General features: G+C 32.0%; 1 protein-coding gene across 2 annotated transcripts in view; it reads right to left on the bottom strand.

Annotated features, from left to right (window-relative positions):
• Positions 1-21,856, bottom strand: part of LOC115884560 (aquaporin AQPAe.a) — a 167,253-nt gene extending 145,397 nt beyond the window's left edge. Inside the window, exon 1 of one of the 2 annotated variants that reach the window (XM_030903179.1) lies at positions 21,720-21,856. In XM_030903179.1, coding sequence (XP_030759039.1) covers positions 21,720-21,723 — 4 coding nt within the window. In that variant the 5' untranslated portion in view covers positions 21,724-21,856. The remainder of the gene's footprint in view (positions 1-21,719) is intronic. The other variant, XM_030903181.1, reaches the window with a different exon arrangement.
• Positions 21,857-23,166: the final 1,310 nt, after the last annotated feature.

Raw genomic sequence — 23,166 nt, 5'->3', positions numbered from 1 at the left:
ATTTATGGCGTGTAAAAAACAATTTTTAGATTTGTAAAAAACTATTTTATACGTGTAAAAAACTATTTGCTACACGCAAAACACTATTTTTTACGCCTAAAAACTGTTTGTTTCTGGTAAAAAAATCTTTTTTTACGCAAAAAAAGCTTAATTTTTGCCAAAAAAGTGCCAATCTCAAAAACGATACGGTTTTCCAAAGTACACATTCAGGACTACAACATATTACCATATAAGCAAAATCGATTTTCCAAAATTTCTCGAAAAAATTTACCGGCACCCCCTGTCGATTTACGTGTAAAAAACTATTTTTTACGTGTAAGAAAACGTTTATTTTTTACGTGTAAAGAACTATTATGACGTGTAAAAAACTATTATGACTTGTAAAAAACTATTTTTACGTGTAAAAAACTATTTTATTACGTGTAAAAAGATATTTGCTACATGCAAAACACTATTTGCTACACGCAAAACACTATTTGCTACACGCTAAACACTATTTGCTACACGCTAAACACTATTTGCTACACGCAAAACACTATTTTTTACATCATAATACGACCACCAGCAAACTCCATAACACGACGCATGTTGTCATTGATGACGTGCAACGAAAGTTGTTTTAATTTCTCTTTAGGTGTATCTTTTCTCAATAGTTTGTTTTTGAATCATCTCAGTAGCTTTATTTTTTTCCATAGCAACTGTTAACATTGCCTTATATCTTAACCGCAAGGGTAGATTAAATGATACTTTAACAGCGAGGATAGGTTAAACACTTTATTTCTTTTCGCACGTTTTTTAATTACTTCCATTTTTGAAAATTTTTGTATTCCTTTTCATAAGTTATTCGGGATTTAAATGGAAGTAGTTTGGATATGCCGTTTGTCACCTCAGCTTGAATATCTGTTGGTAATTTACTTATTTCGTTTTGAGCCATTTCTGGCTACAATTCAATCAACAATCGACACGAAAGAGAATTAAAAAATATTGGCTCAAAACTGACAACTAAAGAGACACAGCTTTATTTATTTGTCAAATTACATAGAAACCAACGCCAACCCAGCACAATATTTTTTGTTTACTCGTAATGAATTCCTTTCGGTAATTTCTGAATATTTTTTAAAACGTAACTCGCTATGGAGAAAAATATTGTTTTATACACGACGATAAAATTGCATTATCGTCTCCCGAAATTAATTCACTGGCGATTTCATCGCTCGTGAATTAAAAAAAAATCGGTCGACCATAAAAAATAACTATTTTGGGGGATATTCGCTTTTGAAGAAGACACATTTTTTCGTATTTTTTACATTAAAACCATGCCTTTGCTTTTGGTTCTAGTCAACAGACCTATAAAGTAATGTTTATGATTTAAGTAATGTTAATGTCTTTGAAAAATCGTCTAACTTTGTCTGTTGGGCAGTTACTCTAACTGATATGGTTTTGTGTTAACTATGATGTGTCCGTTGTTCGTGTCGGTGAGTGTATTTAAGTTTTTTTTAATTTTAAGCAATTATTTCGATTTAAAATCAGAAAAAATGTCAATAGCAATTTCAATAGTAAGAATTGATTTTTGTAAGTTTTCCCGTGCTTATTTAATATATTTGAGGCCTGAAAAGTTGCTTTATTTATAGTCTGTCCAATGCCAAAATCCTTGATAGTGATAGATCTGTCATAATAATTTCAAAGTAGTTTATGTTATTTTACAAAGAAATAAGTTGGGTACAATTGGAAAACTACCAAATTTGCAGGGTGGGACAAATTTGGTCGACACCAACTTTTAACGTTACTTACATCAAAACTGCCACAGTGACACGTGGTAAAGTTGGCCTTGGTCCAATCCATCGACCAAATTTCATTTAAATCGGACGATTTTTTTAGCATTGATGATGGGGTTTCGTAGTGCACGAAACGTCCCTAGCTCACGTAGGGCCCGAGTTACGACACTCAAAAACTTATCTTAACTTTCTCATTGGCTTACCACTTTTCCGATCGTTACTCCTTTTCGTGAGCGTGTCGTGCCGCTAGCTCGTGTGTCGCGGCCTTGAATTTCCTTCTTTTATAACCGTGTGTCCTTCACTCCCAGCGCGCGTAAAGAAATTTCACTTCAATAACTATTTTATTTTGTAAATTTTCATACAGTGCAAATGGCCAAATACCCAGAAGACTTTTTTGGAGAAATAAGTCCGACACATAGATATAAAAAATGTCTAATACCTCCAAAACTACATTCCAAAACTAACAAAAGCCTTCGACTCTGTGAACAGAGATGCACTTTAGGCAATTATGAAAAAGTTCGGAGTACCCAACAAATTTCTTACAGTGTGTAAAAGCCTCCATAAAAACAACAAATCAAGAGTGGCATATCATGGATCACTGAGCGATCCCTTCTTAACAAACACAGGCGTTAGGCAGGGATGTGTCTTAGCGCCTCTCCTATTCAATATATTCATGGCAACGCTCTCCATTATAGTGGACAGCAAACTGCAGGAGAGAGGTTTGGGCATTAGATACAGATACGACGGCGGTCTGTTTAGCATGAAAAGACTCATTAGAGGGCAAAAACACGTACAAAATTCATCACAGAACTTCAATACGCTGATGACTGTGCTCTAGTTGCAAATACGTTACAGCAATTACAAGAAATGTTGAACACATATACATGGGCATACGAGGCTTTGGGGCTTAAGCTGAACATCGATAAAACTAAAATCATGTGCACTCCACCGGAAGATCACAACAACGCTATATAAATCGGAGAAGAGCTATTGGAATATGTAGCGGAATTCAATTACCCGGCAGTTTGATTTCTGAAATTTCTGAATTAAAACACAGGGTTTTCTACAATCATGACTTGAGCACAAAAACGAAACTTGCAGTGTACCGAGCAATAATAATTCCCACTATGTTATACGGAAGCGAAACCTGGGTGCCGCGGCCGTACCGCCGACACATGAACGCATTAAATAAGTTGCAACAGAGACATCTTAAGAATAAAATGGTTTCATCATGTCTCAAACGTATCGGTCCTTGAAAAATCTAACTGTGGGAGTATTGAAGTCATGATTACAAAGTCCCGCTGAAGATGGGCTGGTCACGTATGCACAATGCAAGAAAACCGCATACCAAAATCTCTGCTTTACAGTGAGCTTGTACAACTCTAAAGGTACAAGGATATTTTCCACGAAAACTTAAAGGGAATTAAGAAGCAGAATGAGTGGGAAGAAGCAGCTTACAATAGAACGGACTGGAGAAGAATTGTAGTCAGTTAACAGCGACAACCAAAAAGTAAAGAGGCAACAAAGCAATGAGATTTTTGAATGTCTAGAGTGCGGTAGACAGATAACATCACGTATCGGGCTTTTCACTCACAGAAAGGCTCATGAAAGAAAACACCTTACGTAACCATCTTCTGATGCGTGTCAAATACTCGTCATCGAGTAATGGCAGTATATGTATATATGTACCTTCCAAAAAAGTCCTATGGGTATTTCGCCACTGCAAGAAAGTCTACCAAATAAAATAGTCATTTTTTGTAAACACTGATGCGTTAATCCAACGGCAACTACTTGTCAGCAATTAAGTTTACTGATAAACAAATTTGCCTAACGGACAAAAAAATGCTTAACGTTTCGTTTTTTTTTTCTTTGTTCTTTGTATTTTTTGCTTCCGACGACGGAAAGAGATATACTTTCCGAAACTTTAAGCATTTTTTTGTCCGTTAGGCAAATTTGTTTATTAGTAAGTCACTGCTGACAATATTAGTCTCCGTTGGATAACGCCATCAGTGTTTACAAAAAATAACTATTTTAATTTGGAGATTTTCTTGCAGTGGCGAAATACCCATAGGACTTTTATGGATACACAAAGGTATAGACATTATTTCTAATAGTTAATCTTAATGGATTTATTTATTACACATAAAAGACTAAATAAGATGCCTGGTAGATCCAATAACTGCTTTAATGCCGTACATGCAATATACTGTTTTTAGTTTGAATAATTTGTTTTGATATCCTTCACATTTGTTTTTCTTTGTCCTTTATATCCATTAAATTTTCTTTTGCAACACCCATAATAGTATTAACAACTTTTACTCGAATAAAAACTCTATAGCTTCAATGGTATTATAATTTTTTTGTGGGTCATAGACACTGCTTCGGATACTGACACTGATGTACGGAATTATTTATGTAGAATAGGGAATCTCTTGCAATTACTTACAAATAATCCCATTCTACAAATATTTGTGGAAGAGTCATACCTAGTATACAATCCTGGGCACTGAAGCCATATTTCTCTGGGTTTGCTGTTTTCTTTTAAAATATCTTTCCTTTAGATATTCGTTTCTATACTTAATTTTTGTTATTTTCTTGTTCGTTTTTTTTCTCTAAAATGTCTCCTCTAATGTATCTATTATAATTTTCTTTTAAAATATTTTTGTTAGGGGCTTCAAAACTTAAGGAGATATTAGTAGTCATTCGGACACTTGAGCCAAACAGCCACATCCGGTCCAGACACCGAATTCCAGGAATCCAATCAGATAAGAACATGTAAAATACGTTAATAAATAAGGATAAACAGGTTTGAACCGCGGTGAACCGCTTTAAAACAGAAATAAACAGGTTTGAACAAAAAATGAACAGGTCTGTTGTTTTAAACTAAAAGCTGATGTTCAAAGCAGTTCAAAAGCGGTTCAAACCTGTTTATCCTTATTTATTAACGTATTCTAGGTACATGTCTGATTGGGTTCCTGGAATTCGGTGTTTAGACCGGATGTGGCTGTCTGGCCCAAGTGTCCGAATGACTACTAATATTATTCGGGAAGGATTGTCAGAGGAGTGCTTAAAATCGTTCTCTTGAAAAATCTCTCGATTAAGGTTGATTCTCACTACGCTTTCCATATCAGCTGCCTTCCGTTTCCCTTCCGCTTACATAAAATACATTATATCATGTACATGAATAGAACAATGCACACTATCCGTTCCGTTTCTCTTCAGTTCCATCTTTCCTTCCATACATTTTTTTTTGGCGGACGGACTGAAGCGTATCGGAAACAGCGTTGTCAAGTTCTTACATTTGTACCAGTTCTGTTAACATTTTGCTAATATTTATTTATTCTTTCACCTCTTAATTAAATCTCTTACCTTTTTCAAAAGATACAATATTTTAAAATACAACTTTCGTAATGATATAAATTGTACAATAAAAAGTATGGAACTGATACGGAACGGAAGCTTACGTATAGTGTCAATACAATAAAAAATACGGAACGGATATGGAATGGAAACGGAAGGTATAGTGAGAATCAACCTTTAACTGGACAAATCTTACAGGTTTATTGACGACAATATTGGAAGCAGTTGCTGAAAATGTAAAAGCCTGGACAATAATTTCTGGCATTTCATAAATGCACAGCATTATTAACATATTATTTAAAGTTTTATTTAAAGGTCCGAGAACTAATATGGTTTATGGATTGTAGACCGTGAGTACAATGTGGCGGAAAAGACAACATTGTTATGCCATTTTAGAACACAAGTTACTGTGAACTAAAAAATATGTTTTTCTTTAGTAGATTCACGTGGTGATGGTGATCATCATGATGATGATTCAAGAAAGCCACAAGGAAGGATATATCAGTATTTTTTATTTTATATATTTTGACTGTTTCTTCCTATACAAGCCAAAACATTTTTTTATATTTTCCTATATCGAAGAATATCTATAAAATGCCGAATCAACAAAGTATTTGACTAAACACAACCAAACTTTTATGAAATCTATTATTTTTCATAATTTTTGAGTCGTATGAACATTTTAGGTTTAAGAATAAATAGAACAGTCTTTACCAAACACTTTTAATGAAAAATAATCCATATAGCAAAATTAATCAGTTCCAAAAATAAACACAATGGTATTTTTTGGTTTCTGAAACGAAATGAGATTTAAATTTTTAATGGTCAAAAAACAAAAAAATGATAATTATAATAATTCGTGTTGCCACCTCTAGCCCTTATGCAAGCTTCTATCCTCGGTGGCATGCTTCTTATTAAATTATGTCAACATTGTCTGGGGGTATTTTTTTCCATTCTGGTAATGCTGCATCAATAAGCTGTGCAAGATTTCGTGGATTGTTTCAACGAGCTCTAACCCTTCTTTTGAGATGGTCCTTTAGATCTGGTGAACATGCAGACTAGTTCAAAACTAAGACACCTTCCATTTCAAGACATTCTCTAGCCAGGCTGCTGATATGGGGAGGTGCATTATCGAGTATGAAGTAAAAACTATCCCCAATTGCAGCTTTCCAAAACCTAACGATTGGTTCTAGCACTAAATCAACATACCAATATACAATAACAATGGAATTTTTGCTCTTAGCATAATACCCACAACATTAAAATTCCTCCTTGCTATCTTAGTGCAGATTTGGCAGCCTGGAGTCTCGCTCGTCTTCCTGAAGCTCTGAGAGCTCGAATTCGATGGTCATCTCATCTTAGGCCATTCTCAATTGTCCAGTTTTGATGAAGGCACCAATTTAGGAGGTCAATTTTATTTTGCCGAGATAACTGTGGGATTATTCTTTATTATCATGTTTATTTACAAAAAAAAATTAAAGTTGTATACCAATTTTCTTCCTTGCAAAAATTGTAGTCAGAAATAAAGAGTGATTACATATAAGTTTCGTTCTGTATAATAAATGTTATTGTTAAATACTATTTATTCTGAAGTAGGAGTAGATTTTAACTAGGTAATAATTTTGAGTTTTGAGAAAACAAAATACCTTCCAATTAGAGCTAATACAGAAAATCTTATTTTAGACAATAATATGGAAATTAGGGCATGTGAAGATTACAGGTACCTGGGATCGATATTTACAGGAGATGGAACGGACGATAGAGAAATAAACAACAGAGTAATACAGGCACGAAGAGTTATCAGATGCATAAATGGCATTCTATGGAGCACTGAAATTACAAAAAACAGGAAATATAATATATACGAGACACTAGTTAAAAGCATATTACTCTATGGATGTGAAACATGGCGACTCACTGAAAGGAATAAAAGGAAATTAGAGACAACAGAAATGGACGCGATTAGAAGAGCAATAAGAATTTCACGGAGGGATAAGATCAGAAATGAAGACATTAAGACAACAGATGGGAATAGAGGGAACAATAGTAAATGATAAAGAACAAAAACAATTAATATGGTACGGCCACGTTCAGAGAATGCACAATGAAAGAATTCCAAACAAGTCATTCTTTGATACCACCATATATATATATATAGGGATATATATATATATATATATATATATATATATATATATATACGGACTTTAAATTTTGAGTTCTAAATATTTTGATTTTATTTATGCTCAAGTTTTTGAAATGTGGATCTATAGTTAGGGCATCGGACAACGTCGTAGGACGTTCTGACTCCAATTTATATATATATATATATATATATATATATATATATATATATATATATATATATATATATATATATATATACAGGGTGTTTCCAAAAACAAATGCGAAAAAACTTTAGGGGGTGATTCCTTTATTTAAAATAAAGGGTAGTTTGCTTTATAAACGTTGGGTCAAAAGTCAACCATTAGGGAGATATCGCGGTACAAAGATGGCGGAAAAATAATGTTTTTATTTTTTATCTTGAAAACGAAAAGAGGTAGACTAATGAAATTTTATGGAAGCATTACTGTTATGAAAACACACTTTCAGGTAATTTTTTTACTTTTTTAAAATGAGTGGAAGGGATTGAAATAAACTACCCTTATCATTCATGTTAACGAAATTTAAAGAAAAATCTTATCAAACACATGCAAATTAATTTGGATAGTTTAGTTTGTTTAGAAACTTTTTTACCTCTTGTGTTTTTTTGATAAAACTCACCGATTGGAAATAAAAAAATAAAATGTAAAGCATTATATGTCAGGACAAAAAACATTTTTAGATTAAGAATCTAGTGATAATAGCGATAATAATAATCACCTAGATAATAACGTATTGCAGTAGAGTAATGTCAAATAAAATAATATTAGGAACATCCTAAAAATTAACAGCGGCCGACTAGGTTTTTTCCTAAAAAAATTACAGCAGCCCACTAGATTCTTTATCAGAAAAATGTTTTTTGTCCTGACATGTAATGCTTTACATTTTATTTTTTTAATATATATATATATATATATATATATATATATATATATATATATATATATATATATATATATAGCATATATATATATATATATATATATATATATATATATATATATATATATATTAATTTATTTGTTGCTGAAGTTTTTGAAATATGGATCTATATTTATTAAAAATACCCTGGACAAATTATGTACGCAATGAAGAGGTTCTTGGAAATCTTAACAAAGAAAGATAATTACTTACAAATATAAAAAAACAAAGACACCATACTTGACACAGCAAAAGTACCTGAAATTATTTATCGAAAGCAGAAGAGGACTTAAAGGGAAACGTAAACACTCGTGGTTGAAAAATATAAAAGACTGGCCTGATATATTGTTGCAAACTTTCATTGAAGATGGTGCCATAAGAAGATTTTATTTGTGTTTTGTTTTGCTTCAAGAAAAGTATATTTTTATTTGAAGCGTACGTCGAAAGGTTTTATAGAGTATTTTGGTTGTCAAAAATAGCTTGTTAAATTAGTTAGATAAATTGTATTCGAATATACCCACCAAGCAAAAAACCTCACATTACATTTGCAACATTGCAATTAATCCTCAAACAGTTTGCTTTGTAATGTTAATTTCTAAACGTTGTGTCGTGATTGATGAAACCTTGCTACAGGAACATTGTTTTTGAATGGTGATTAAAACGTTTTTTCTGCAACATTGCAACAAAGATTCAAATGAAAGATCCGCGCAAGTTAATAATAATTAATAATATAACAAATATACCATAAAATCGAACATGACATTCACCATATAATTTTACATATAAAATGACAGCGATTTTCTTTTCGTAGCCATCGCTGACGCATTTTTTTTATCATACGGTATAAGTTTGAAGTTAGTTAGGTTAACGCACTTGTTTTTTTACGTTTTTGGTATCACGTTTTATGCTTTTCGAATGAGATTTTAATGAATGTAAATGTAGGTTTAATTTTATTATCATATGTGTTCTAATAATGCTTAGCCATGAATAAGTATAACAAATTTTGTTTAGTTTGTTTATAAGCTAAATTTTATTTTAGGTTAGCTTTTAGCCAACTGAAAATTGAAGTAGATAAAACCAGGATACGAGTATATCAATCTAATGACAAAATCACAAATAATATTCAGTATTAATTATTCTCAATATTATTTTTTTAATGATGTTTTAATCATTTTAGATTTTTAAAATAAGGACATAAAGGAGCCTCAAAGATTACTGTCACAAGAGGTAAGTTACCTACTCATTGTTGTGTGTGTGTGTTTTGTTTATTACAACTGATTATTTTTATTTTTACTACTTTAGAAACGATTGGATATAGATTTCAAAATTTTACCGAAGAGGAATTTGAAACCATGAATAAGATAATTCAACTCTTTAATTCAACATGCCAAGACAAAATATGAAAGATCCAAAAAATCAATTAAAATATAAGTTGGCCTTTCCTTGTACATATATTTAATGTTATACTTTCCTTTTGTATTTTTGAATAAGAAATATATAATAATGTTTATATTGTACTTATATATGTTGTATTATTTCAGACATTCAACTTTAAGATTTTTTTAGAAATTCGTCTCAGAGGTCGGAGTTGTGTAATTCCTTATTTAATGAGCAGCCGAAAATATCAGTAAGTTCTCAGTATTTGACAGTATTTTTGATATTTTTGAAACAAGTAAGTGATAAATTTCTAATTTTTATTTGTTTGACAAATTCGACTTTCTTGGTAGGGATATATTTACCGAGCATTTTTAATTTTTCCAAGTCAATGGATATAGAGATGCATTTTTTTATCAATATTGTTTGTTTTTCGTCAATACAATTAGTGAAAGTATATTATACCTATCTGAAAGTCTACAATTTAATACCCATTAATGTTTCTGTTGATTATAACCTATTACTGATGTATTATTGTTAACATAAAATTGCTAATGTTCGTAAGAAAAAACTTTTTCATTAATTGATAAGTAAATATTAAAAAATCATTTCTATGTATACCCTCCGATGAATGAAATTGTTTTTTATTGCGAACATTATCTATTTTTTGCTATATTATTTTGGCAATAAGTCAGTTAATAAGTTATAACAAAATAGAAAGTTTAATGGACAATAAGTTTTGAAACATAGCTACAATATAATTTTACCAATATTGTATTGACGTAAAATTAACAATATTGCTAACAAATCTCAAATTAGTACTTTTTGAACGTTACATTAGCAACGTTTCAATAATATTGTGAAATCTTCTCACGAGGTTGTGACAAGGTTTCAATAAACTTGCATCAACATTTTTTTCAACCTTGCACTGCAATGTTATTTGGCGGAAGATTAAGCTAACTTGCCACCTTACATAAACCTCCCTACAATGAAAAAAGCAATGTCACACCTTGCTTTGCGAAGTTTTGGCAATGTTCCAGCAATAATTTTTGCTTGTTGGGTAAGTTCCTTATTACAAAATTAATTAAACTAAATTCATTTAGATCATCATCATGATCATTTTCAGCTTATTCAACAATTTCCAACTATGGTGTAGCCTCCCTCACATACTCTCTTTGTAGTTGGGCCCATTGTTGTCTATTGTTGACTATGCGGGTCCAAGTTATCTCTGCTAATTTCTTAAAATCGAGGTCCCATCTCAGGTTCTGTCTTCCTCTAGGTCTCTTAATTCCTTGTGGGTATCATGCTGTAATTTTTGTGGTCCGTTCTTCTTGCCAGGTGTCCTGCCCATTTCCATTTGAGGGATTTGACTCTGTGGATGACATCTATTACCTAGGGCTTTTGCCGTATCCACACTATTCTTTTACGGCCTCTCTTGGTTATTCCCAGCATATATTTCGTTCCATTGAGCGTTGTACGACCTGCAATTTCCTTATGATGTCAATTTTAATTCTCCAGGTTTCGCATGCATAGGTCATTATTGGTAGTACACATTGGTCGAATGTTTTCTTCTTTAGATAGGATGGCATTCTAGATTTGAATATCATTGAGTTTCTTCAGATATACATACTTAGATATTATAAATTTATATATTATTATTATATTAAATTTATATGTTTGTTTCACTAATATGAAAGCAGTATTTTTATTTACCTCAACTTTATTTTTCTATGAATCAATTATTTTCTTTTTCGTGCCACCAGCTGTATATTATTACCAATAATATAATAACAATTTATAATTAATCTCTAGATCCACTAAGACAACCAGGTGATTTAATGTAATGATATATCATTACTGCAGTCCATTCTAATAAATTTCGCTATATTTTTTTCTCGGCATGTTGTCAACAAACCAATTAGAAAAAATCACCAGCTGATAATCATCATTCAGTCTCATTTCCCAATTGCAAACGTAGATATATGATATATATCTTAAGCAGCGGTATTAGTAATTTTTTCACCTTGACATCGAATTCATATTTTACCAGCGTTGCCATGTTTCAAAAAATGTTTTACCGAACATACCAATTCACAGTAGAAGTTGACAAAAATTAAACAAGTCGTTCCTAGTACTAAAGACGAAACGTGTGATTCGATTCACCGGTTAGAATACGATTCGTTCAATTGAATCCTGGCGGATACAGATCCATAAAATAGCACCGCGTATATACAGGGTGGTCCGAACTGTATTCCGGAAACTTCGGCAGCATATTCTGCAGATAAAAATAAGTTAAAAAGTTCGTATAAATGTATGTCTTAAAATGCTTAGTTTTGAAGATACAGGGTGTAGAAGTTACATTTTTATTTCGATTTTTTCCAAATAATTTCTGAAGTAAAGTCAATATTTTGAGGAAAATTGGTGCATGGGAGTTTTTTGACATAAGAAATTTGATTTTGATGTCAATAGGACTCCTACTTGTAGAGGGCGCCACCTACATATTTTTTAACTGGTTTGAAGAGTAATAACTTTTAGTCCGTACCTGTATAAAACTACTGATTAAAAAAATATACATTCACGATCCTTTCCACGTAAAAAATCTCTCTTGGTAAAAATCGCTACGAGTAATGGTTCTCGAGATATTTGGAATCAAAATTATCAATACCTGTCATCATTGACATAAATTCAATATATTGACTAAATAGTTATTAGACTGAAATCATAAATTTGAAACTATTTGTGTCAAAAGTTCAACAGAAACTGTTAAATCACCAATTTTTTGAAGAAAAATTTATGATTAATTAAAAAAATTAAAAATTTATTATTTCGGTCAAATAACTATACTCAACGTGTGCTTATTTTTTGTCAATAATGACATGTTTTGACTATTTCCATTTTAAATATCTTGAGAACGGTTGCTCGGAGCAATTTTTACCAAAAACATTTTTTACGTAGAAATTCATGGAAATGTATATTTTTTCAGTCAGTAGATTTATACAGGTACGGACGAAAAGTTATTACTCTTCAAAACAGTTAAAACACATGTAGGTGACGCCCTCTACAAATAGGAGTCATTTTAACATCAAAATTAAATTTCTCGTGTCACAGAACCTCCTGACACCAATTTTCATCCAAATATTGACGTTATTTCATAAATTATTTGGAAAAGATCGAAATAAAAATGAAACTTCTACACCCTGTATCTCCGAAACTAAGCATTTTAGGACATCATTTATACGAACTTTTTTACTTATTTTTATGTGCAGAATATGTTGCCGAAGTTTCCGGAATACAATTCGGACCACCCTGTATATAATAATTTGAGTATTTAAATGAGTCATAGAAATGAATCGGAACACTGGCCTAGAATATGGTTCGATTAGATGAATAATGGTCAGCACAGATCCATAAAATTTGAACGAACCTGTTTTCACCTGAACATGAACCTGAACATTCAGGTTTTACGACAAAGTAGCGATAAATTCAATACCTTTCTGCGACATTTTCTTTCATTTTTGTTGAGACTTTTGAATGTCCCGTCACAAATTAACTATAACAGATGCGAAAGAACACCGAATTCCGCGTTCAGGTTTCTGTGACCTTCAGAAAGAGTTCATAGACAATCCGCATCAATGTATAGTTTGGGTTATTATTTGTTTGGGTGAAAATAATCTGCACCAATATGTTATCGAGGCCTATAATCTCACAGTAATTTAATAGATTACTGGTCATATTATATCAGTTCGTAGGAGATTAGGAAAAAAAAGATATTTATAGTATAAAAAATTAATTTATTTAACAAAATTTAATTAAAGATGTGACAAAATAGTTACTTTTCTATTGGTTCTATCGGCTGTTTGATATAATGAAAACTATAGAATTTGACCACCCATGTGAGAAATTTCCTCTTATTTACATCATTAAATGATTTATTAGATTGAAAATATTTGATGTATTAAAGTTTACAAATAAATATTTATATAGTCGAAAAAAGTCCGATAGAACCAATAGAAAGGTAACAATTTTGTCACATTGTTAATTAAATTTTGTTAAATAAATTAATTTTTTATACTATAAATATCTTATTTTTCCTTATAAATAAACACATTTGTATCCCATTTTAAATAAGATATACAAATTACCAAAACTTAGAAATAACAGTTCAAAAGTTCAACAAAAATCCTACACGCGTTTTTAAAAAGAAACATATAACCACGCACTATGTCACTCCAGCAAGCGAATACGACACAGCATGGGTTTCCGGACTAAACGACTGGTGTATTTACACCACTCAAAAGGCGTGTCGGGCTTGCCGAACGGTTTCCGATGCAGTCGCTTTCTTTCGCATCTGTTATAGGTAATTTGTGGTCCCGTCCCGAGTTAGTAAAGTTCAAAGAGTCTCTATTTTGTCGTTACGACAAGTTATCGATGCAGTGTGAATGTCGTGCGTTGCCAAAAGTAGAAAACTAATGAAATCACACAAACTTAGTACTGTGGAGTGCTGGTACTGCTAATATATGACATTAGTATATAAGGTGGAGTACTACTCTCCTTATTTTTTATACATAGGCGATTAAAAAAGGTATATGGAAGGTTCAGTCTCCAAGATATACGTTTTGAAATGGATATAACTGAGAAGCACAATAGATCAGTAAATATACTGTATGGACTATAAAAAATCTATAAAGTAACTTCTGATAGGGTGTAAATATACAGAGTGGTTCGAACTGTATTCCTGAAACTTTGTCATCATATTCTTCAGATAAAAATAAGCAAAAAAGTTCGTATAAATGTATGTCCTAAAATGCTTAGTTTCGGAGATGCAGGGTGTACAAGTTTTCGAATGAAAACGCCAATATTTGGATAAAAATTGGTGTCTGGGGATTTTTTGACATGAAAAACTTGATTTTGGTGCCAATATGACTGCTACTTGTAGAGGGCGCCACCTACATATTTTCTAACTGGTTTGAAGAGTAATTACTTTTCGTAAGTACCTGTATAAAACTAGTGAGCAAAAAATATATAAATTTACGACGTTTTTTACGTAAAAAAGGTCTCTTGGTAAAAATCGCTACAAGTAATGATAATATTTGGAATCAAAATTATCAATACCTATATCATCATTGACATAAGTTAAATAATGTTAACTATAAATAGTAATTAGACTGAAATCATTAATTTGAAATGTTTTTGTGCGAAAAGTTCAACAGAAACTGTTTTATCATTATTTTTTGCAGAAAAGTTTATGATTAATTGAAGAAAATACAAATTTTCCAAATTTATTATTTTAGTCAAAAATAACTCTCTATATACTCAACGTGTTTATTTTTTGTCAATAATGACATGTATTGACTATTTCCATTCGAAATATCTTGAGAACGGTTGCTCGTAGTGATTTTTACCAAGAGACATTTTTTACGCAAAAAATCACAGATATTTACATTTTTTCACTGAGGTTTTATGTTCCATTTCTATTAGTTTCCTGAAAGTTTTCTTATTACAGAACACGGTTCCTGAAAAATTCGGTTATAACTGTCATCAAACTAACTAGCGCGAGAAGGCTGGTTTTTCTGGTTTTGTTTGTCAATCAATGACATTTTTGTGACAGAAATCAAGGAAATATTGGAAGTTCGAGTGAAATTCTCATTTAATTTCTAAAATTTGTAATAATCTTTTGTATTTACATCCAAAAGCAATGGAGGTGGGCAGTAAAGGTAAATAAATTTCATTAGCTAAATAGAATGACTTTTTAGGACCATTTAAACTTATCATGCATCCATTGTTTCTTAAAGTCAGGAACATTTAAAAAAAATATGAAAAACAAGACAACAAGTAATCGTGAATGTTTTATAAGCTATAAAAATATAAATATTGATTACATTTGTTTATTTATTTTTGATCTGTTTTAATATTGGACCTGCAAAGCTTCACTTGAGCTTGTCTAACAAGTTTTACAGTTTACTAATAAAGTACTTTTCAATATTAAACTCCATTGAAAAGAAGAAGCAAACGTAAAAGCAGATAATAGGTACATTACAAATGCATAAAAGATAAATTTTATAAGAGAGGTATTGAAATTTAGAAAACGTCAACATTTGACGTTTCCAGTATTTTACCAAACCGTTCCGTATCAAACCGATGTTTTTCAGGAACCGCTCTTGACCGTAGTTTACCGGTCTGGTTCGTCTGGTTTTGCAATGGAATACAGCCTTAGAAAGTTTTATACAGGTACGGACAAAAAGTTATTTCTCTTCAAAACAGTTAAAACACATGTAGGTGGCGCCCCCTACAAATAGGAGTCATATTGACATCAAATTCAAATTTTTCATGTCAAAAAACTCTCAGACACCAATTTTCATCGTTTTCATCTAAATATTGACATTACTTCAGAAATTATTTAGAAAAAATCGAAATAAAAATAAAACTTCTATACCCTGTATCTTCGAAACGAAGCATTTTTGGACATGCATTTATACGAAATTTTTTACTTATTTTTATCTGCAGAAGATGCTGCCGAAATTTCCGGAATACAGTTCGGACCACCCTGTATAACCCAAGGGTGGTTACTTTTACAATATACTATTTTAAATTCCCCTATACTCGCGTACCCATATGTACTTTAACTCAAAACAATACCACCGACAACACTGTATTGAACCAATCGGTACTGCCGACCTTAAAAAATATAATGGTACTTTTTAAGTAGTGTAGATTGGGTAGAGATGTCGAAACCAAACGCATTGGAAGCGAGCGTGATTCGTTCTGGGGATTTATTAAATAATTCGGCACTTTTTAGCCGAAAATGTAATTAAAAACATTAAGTGCTTTGACTTTTTGCACGTTCTAATTCAGATATTTCGAAATCAGCCAATCGGATTCTAGGACTCGCAAAATATATCGACTTATTTGTACTATATTTAAGAATGCGCCCGTCGTTTGCCTTACAAAGATTTTTTTTTATTAATTTTCTATTCAAATATTACCTCCCTATACCAATGGAGCTTTAAGAGTCTATTACGCTGTACTTTTGGGTCGCTCTCGGGTAAAGCGGGTTTGTGTCCGAAGGAAATATAATATTATGCTAGCGTGTACCCGCGACTTCGTTCGCGTCAAAAAAATCATTTGTAATGGTGATAATAAAGCAAAGCAAGAATTTCCATTAACATACAAACGATAAAATTTTCTCACATTTATGTCAGCATGAGAAAAAACAATATGGCGATATTATTATATAATAATAATAATAGCTCCCGTATATAGCGTTTAACGCCTTGGGAGTAGCAAGGTACAGCTTGCTATACTAGAGCCGTTCGGTATACAAAGCATTATGTATATAACTTGGTAATATTTGAGGGATAGTTTTATCTCGTTGTAATTTTGGCTTTCGAAAAATTCGTTTGCCAAAAATAAGTTTTTTACGTCAAGCAGTTTAAGCAGAATCATGGTTAATCAATTACCCAACTTTTTAGAACACCCTGTGTGATTTTTTAAAAAAAAATTAAATATGTAAAAAAAACAAAATAAATTATGCGTGTCCAAGCGTTTTCCCGAAAGACTAACCGTTTTTTAAATAACAAATATATGTATGTTTGAGGGGCGTTTTCACCCTCTTGGAATTTGAGATTTGAGAAACCCCTCCCCAAGTAGCATCTATCTGACTTCGAACTAAATCTGAAGCGACGTCAGACTTTGTGCAAATTTTGGTCGGGTGCTGGTGATACGACCGGTGACGTCGCTTTCCTATTAAAAGCGACGTCGTTGGATCCGATTCGGTAAATCCAACGATCTGTCGACGTACAAAATAACAACGTACCATTTTTATTAATTTCCCAACGTCGTTCCCACGTTGGCTTGCACGACGTACATATACTTGAACTAGCCCGACGTCTACCCGTTGTCCGAATAGAATACGTCTCACTGATAATCCCTAAAGTAACGTCCAATTATATTTTGTTGTATTTTATGTTCATATTTATAACCTAATTTATGCATGAAACAGCAGAGCTGAATTGCAGAGCTTCAGCATTTGCCATAAAATAGCGAGCAATTTGTTACAAAACCGTATAAATTATATATCACTGTAATCACAAAACTTCAATCTATTTCCGTATTGTAACGAAATTTTAAATTATGTCTTTATTTTCGATAAAATTTAGTCCAAACATAAGAAATATTTTGTTGATGATTGACCATCAAAATCTTAAAGATATAGAAGTTGTCTAAAAATGTGCTACAATACGGATACAGTACAATCCTTTATCTTTAATTTCCTTCTTCATTTGTGTAAAAATACCTAGCCAGTTTAACATAAAACGTTAAATGCCGAACCCTTATTTTGCTACTTTTTCGGTCTAGTGAAATGGACTCTTGAGCTTCATTCAGAACCTCGCAATTAGTGGATTAAATTAATGGTTTCAATTACACTTTATACGTTTTAGTTTACGATCATTCACAATGATGGCTAAAAGACACAATTAAAATTAATAGAATATACTAGCAACAGCTTGCAGTAATCAGTTGTATCCTTAGAGAAAGCCTAATATTTAGCTTATAAAACAATATAATTTTGTTTTCTAACAACAATAATTTAACTTGACGAATGATAAAATCAAACGCCAAAATGACATTCCTCGGAAATTTTGAAATATAATTAGTGGAAAAGTCAAAAGTTTGTTAACTTTTTCCACTAATTGAAAATTCCTAACACTAATTTTGACGTTCTGAATGCTTACATTCAAATTAGAGGAACAAACTTCAATGCTAATTGAAACCACTAATTTATTCTACTAATTGCGAGATTCTGAATGAAGCTTTAGGGCTTCTTGTGTTTTTTACTTATCTTTTAAAAAATATTAATATACAATAATAGAGATGCAAGCAGGTAACGTATGACGTAAAACTTATTATCAACAAATAGTAAATACGAAACGTCACATAACCGGTGAAAATCTGGCGCCAGAAAAAATTACAATTTTATTATATCATAAGATAAGAAACAGCCTTGGTTTATTGCCTATTAATAATTCTAAAACAAAAGACCATTAAATGAATGCACAATTTAAAGAAAACAAAATTTACACGAGTGTTGCATATACCAAGTCACTTGTCTACCAAACAAGTCACGGAAGATTTCGACAACGATACCCAAAAAATGACAGAAAATTCTGACAGCCTGTGAAACAAAATAACAATCATTGACAGTTTCAGGTCGTTGGACAGAATATTTAGGTTCTTACCTATGTAATACCGTGTAGTTAGGGGACATATGCGTGTGCATCGGAACTTTTGAATAAGGAAGGAGTATATCAAAAATCTTAGGTCCTCCGCGATGGGACTCAAATATGGCCGACTTAAATTCCTGTTTATCAGTGCCGTTCTAATTTTATTTAAAAAATGTAAAACTATGATGTAGGGTAGACGTGGGGTAGACCCAATAATTTTTTATTTATTTTACGTTGTGAATAAATGTTGGTAGTTATTAAAATTGTTATAAAAACATATTATTATAATAAAAATAGATAAGTTTTAATAATTATTTATTAACACAAACATCCGATACGCTACTGAAGCAGGTAAGTCAAATTGACGTATCTAAATTCTTTAACATCTAATCTTTGACAAGTAGTAAATAAAAGCAAAACTGCAAGAAAAAATATATAATTAGTTAATTTAAGTGGATTTCATAAATGATCGGTTTACTACACGTATGTGTATATTATATAGTCACTTACTAGCGAAAAGTTGTTCCATTATTTCACTCGATTTTTGCCGAGATCTACCGCACGCTACACAACCAACTATTTTAGAGTCTTTTTCGATAAATCGCGATAGTGTCACTGTTAATTTAAGTTCTGCCACAATGTCCATCTAGATTTACTAACTTTATACAACTATCAGTTGTAGAATAAATAATAAATAACATAAAATAAGCTCCGTAAAGGCTGACAAATCCACAAAATTTCAAATCAAATTCAAATGTGTCAAATGAATCGTCAAACAGAACTGTCAAGGATCCTCACCCTAGAGTCCTTTTTCCGCCCACCATGCATGAATACATGGATAGCATTATGCTCCTTCCTTAGTCTTCTTATTCAAAGATCGGAACACGGGACAAATTTTGAAAAGGTAAAATACTATCTTTCTAGATGATTTTATGCAAAAGTTGTATTAGACTTTTTTGAAGAGGCGTTAAAGTTGTACTTTCGTCTAGAACTTCCCCTAGGAGATGCAAGACCTTGTCGTTGGTGGGGAAGCTCCTGGTCAGGTGCTGGGGGGAATCCCCTCTAGCACTTGGCTTGGTCTAAGAAGCATCTCACTCATCGTCTTGTCCCTGACTGTAGTGTCATGGCCAAGGAATTGCACCAAGACATATAACGATACCGGGCAGGGCTACGGACAGCTTCAACCTTGGGGTACCGGGGGGCACCCCATTGTATTTTACCCCTTACTTCTACATGCGGCGCTCTGTAGAAGTGGACCGACTGTCACTAGCGACTCATAGGAACACTATGAGATCTGGTAATAATAGTAATAAAAACAGCACCGGTGAAGCTGTGGGGAAACCCCCTAGCGACACTGGGAACAGTAACAATGAAAGTTCCAAGGGGCCAAACCCAAAGAGAACTACAGGAGAGGTGGCTGACACTTGCGTGAGACCATCCTCCGCAAGTGGCATACAAGCTACCACCTCCTCCAAGGGTCGGGAGCCTACCTCCTACCTCTAAACCCAACAGGCGACACAAGCTACCGTTTCGTCTACCCGGCCTGGGTCGTAGCTCCCCGACTGTGAGGGACACGGGTCTCTGTAGGAAGTCCTGTGACTGTATGATGAGTTATAACTCAAGAAAGGGGGACACAATAGACCTCTAAGGTCGCAGAGATTAACCCCCCTCCCACTTATTCTAATTCTAATTCTAATTCGTCTAGAATTTCGTTTTATTTAGAATAGGCATTTAAATATTATTTGCAAAAAGATCTGCATCATGTTAGTAAAGTTTATAATACGGTCCAGAGAAAGCTTACAATTAAAATACCAGTAAAAATGTGATTTTGTTGTTGTCAAATTCGATGTCACATTTATTTTTGTTTACAAAAATTTATGTGGCTTGGAAAGGATGGTTATTTTTTTCTGAATTGAAATGATCACCTACAAAAAAGTTAGTTGAACTGCTTCTCAAAGTTCTCTTAGTTGAGTGCGTCTCAAAAGAGGCTCACCTCTATAACTTTTTGATTTTTTCAGATAAAAAAACGAGATTTAGTATGTTAGTATATGACATAAATTAAGATTGATTGACGTATTCAATTCTTTTCGGTCACTTCCTGTTTCACCGGAAATGATTACAACTTTTAATTTTCAAATGGCAGCCTTGGTATTTTTTTTTACTCTATTTGATAGAAAATGACACTCAAAATATCAAGTGTGTAGCACCAAATTATTCGTAAAAAATGCTTTTTCCAAATATGCTCATGAGCCACGATTGTTTCATTTGAAAAAAATTAACATATGATTAAAAATACGATTTGGGCATCTTCTAATCAACCAGGGCCAATTTTCCAAGACTCCTTGATTAAAAATTATTGTTTTTAAGACAGCCATGGCACTCTAGATTGAAATCTAAAATACGATTTTCTTTTAAGTTAACATATGATATGTCATTATATTCAGAGTGTCATTTTCTATCGAATAAAGTATAAAAATGCTGAGGGGGCAAAAATCAAAAGTTGTAGTCATTTCCTGTAAAACAATTGAATACGTCAATCAATCCTAATTTATATCATATACTAACATACCAAATCTCGTGTTTTGGTTATAGGGGTGAGTCACTTTTGAGACGCACCCGGTATATTAAACTTTATAGGTACATTAAAAAATATACATCAAAATTTGAAGATGCCCGTCTTTCGTGTCGGTGGGTGTAATTTAAATTGTAATAACGGTTCTTAAAAACATCTATACCTATTTTAGTTGTTAAATTTTATGCTCTGTTTAAATTAATTTCATTTCAAAAATACCTAGTAGTTTTATATCCACAAAATGCCACCCTGTATATAAAATTATGTTTTAAAGCTTTTTTATGTGTAAATTACAATAAATAATAATAATTATTATACGGCAATGTAACTTACCCATAATTTATTTTTCCTCGCGCACTTATATCACACGTAACACAGAAGCCGTCTAACGTCTCAGTTTTTTACTTAAAACTGAAATTTAAATTAACTGGTATTCACTTATTTGTCTTTTCAATTTAACAAGTTTATCACGAAAAATTTCATAGATAACATTAGGAACATATTTCAGTGAAGGATATCTGATTACAGAATCAATCTCGAGAGGTTTGTAGATAATTATAGTTTAATTTTTATATTTACTTGTTGTTAATCATTCCTTAGTTTATTTAAATAGTCAGGTGGTATTCAGTGGAGTCTATAGTCTGTGCTTTGGTTTTATTTTTTATAACATTTCGCAATTTTTTTAATAAATTTTACAGATCTATTATAAAAATTGTCTGGGCGTGTGTGCTAATGAAAATATGTTTCTAACAGAAAAAAAGACTTTATAACAGTGTTAGTATACTAAGTTACCAAATTTTTCAGTCACTCGAAAAGAAAAAAAATTGTCAATCTATACAAATACAGCATGTCCCCGGATTGTCTTTACAAGAGGAATTTTTTTTTTCTAATTGACATTTTTAGGAAATGCATTCTTCATAAAAAATTTTGCTTGTTCTAAAATGGTTAATATCGTTTATCCTTTTCCAAATTTCCATGCAGTTTTAGAGTAAATTAAGAAAATCATGAAAATATGGTTGAATTATTTCCTGAAGTCCTGAAAATTAAAATGCGTTTCTATGGTAATATTAATTCGATTTTGATTCTTTGATAGATGTTTATTATTAATTTTGATTAATGTCATATTCTTTGCTGTTGTTAAAGTATCATATTTTTATAGTAGCATTGAACGAAATAAATGTTGTGCTTCTTTAGCATTTTAAAACATCAAAAAACATTACATTAATTAGAATTCTATGAGTAACAATCTATCAAAGAATGAAGACGAAGTTTACCGAAACTTTACATAAATGGGAGGAGGTTATTTTAAAAAATCGTAACTCCAAAATTACAGTAGCTAGCGAAACGCGGTTTTCAATTTAAGATTAGGAATAATATTTACAACAAAATTTGTAATAACATCAAAATCAGTCAAAGTCGCAGTTTTTGAGATATTCCGTGTTTCCCTAGTCCGTTTTTGAGAAAATCCGTGTGGATAACTCCAAACTCCCATCGGAGGCGACCCCAGGTGGCTGATAGGGGAAATAACCGCGGACCAAAATTGGAAAAATTCCTTTACTTCGAAACTAAAAGAACTGCCTACCAACTTTTTATTAACATATTTTAGTATGGGCGCCTATACGTGCCTCCCGGCGCCAATTTTTAATATTAGTGTGATAGGTATATAACTATTGTATAAAATATTATCTTTTTCGTAGAATTACTTAGGTGTTTCATATTGTATTCTTGTTTATCTACACAAATCAATTTCGCAACGAACTTTTATATATTTATTTTAATT

The sequence above is a fragment of the Sitophilus oryzae genome, unplaced genomic scaffold (genome assembly GCF_002938485.1).
Source record: "Sitophilus oryzae breed Bouriz unplaced genomic scaffold, Soryzae_2.0 scaffold_302_pilon_pilon, whole genome shotgun sequence".
NCBI classification, from domain to species: Eukaryota; Metazoa; Arthropoda; class Insecta; order Coleoptera; family Curculionidae; genus Sitophilus; species Sitophilus oryzae.
The sequence above is the reverse complement of the archived record's forward strand: the minus strand, read 5'-3'. Positions and strand labels throughout refer to the sequence as shown.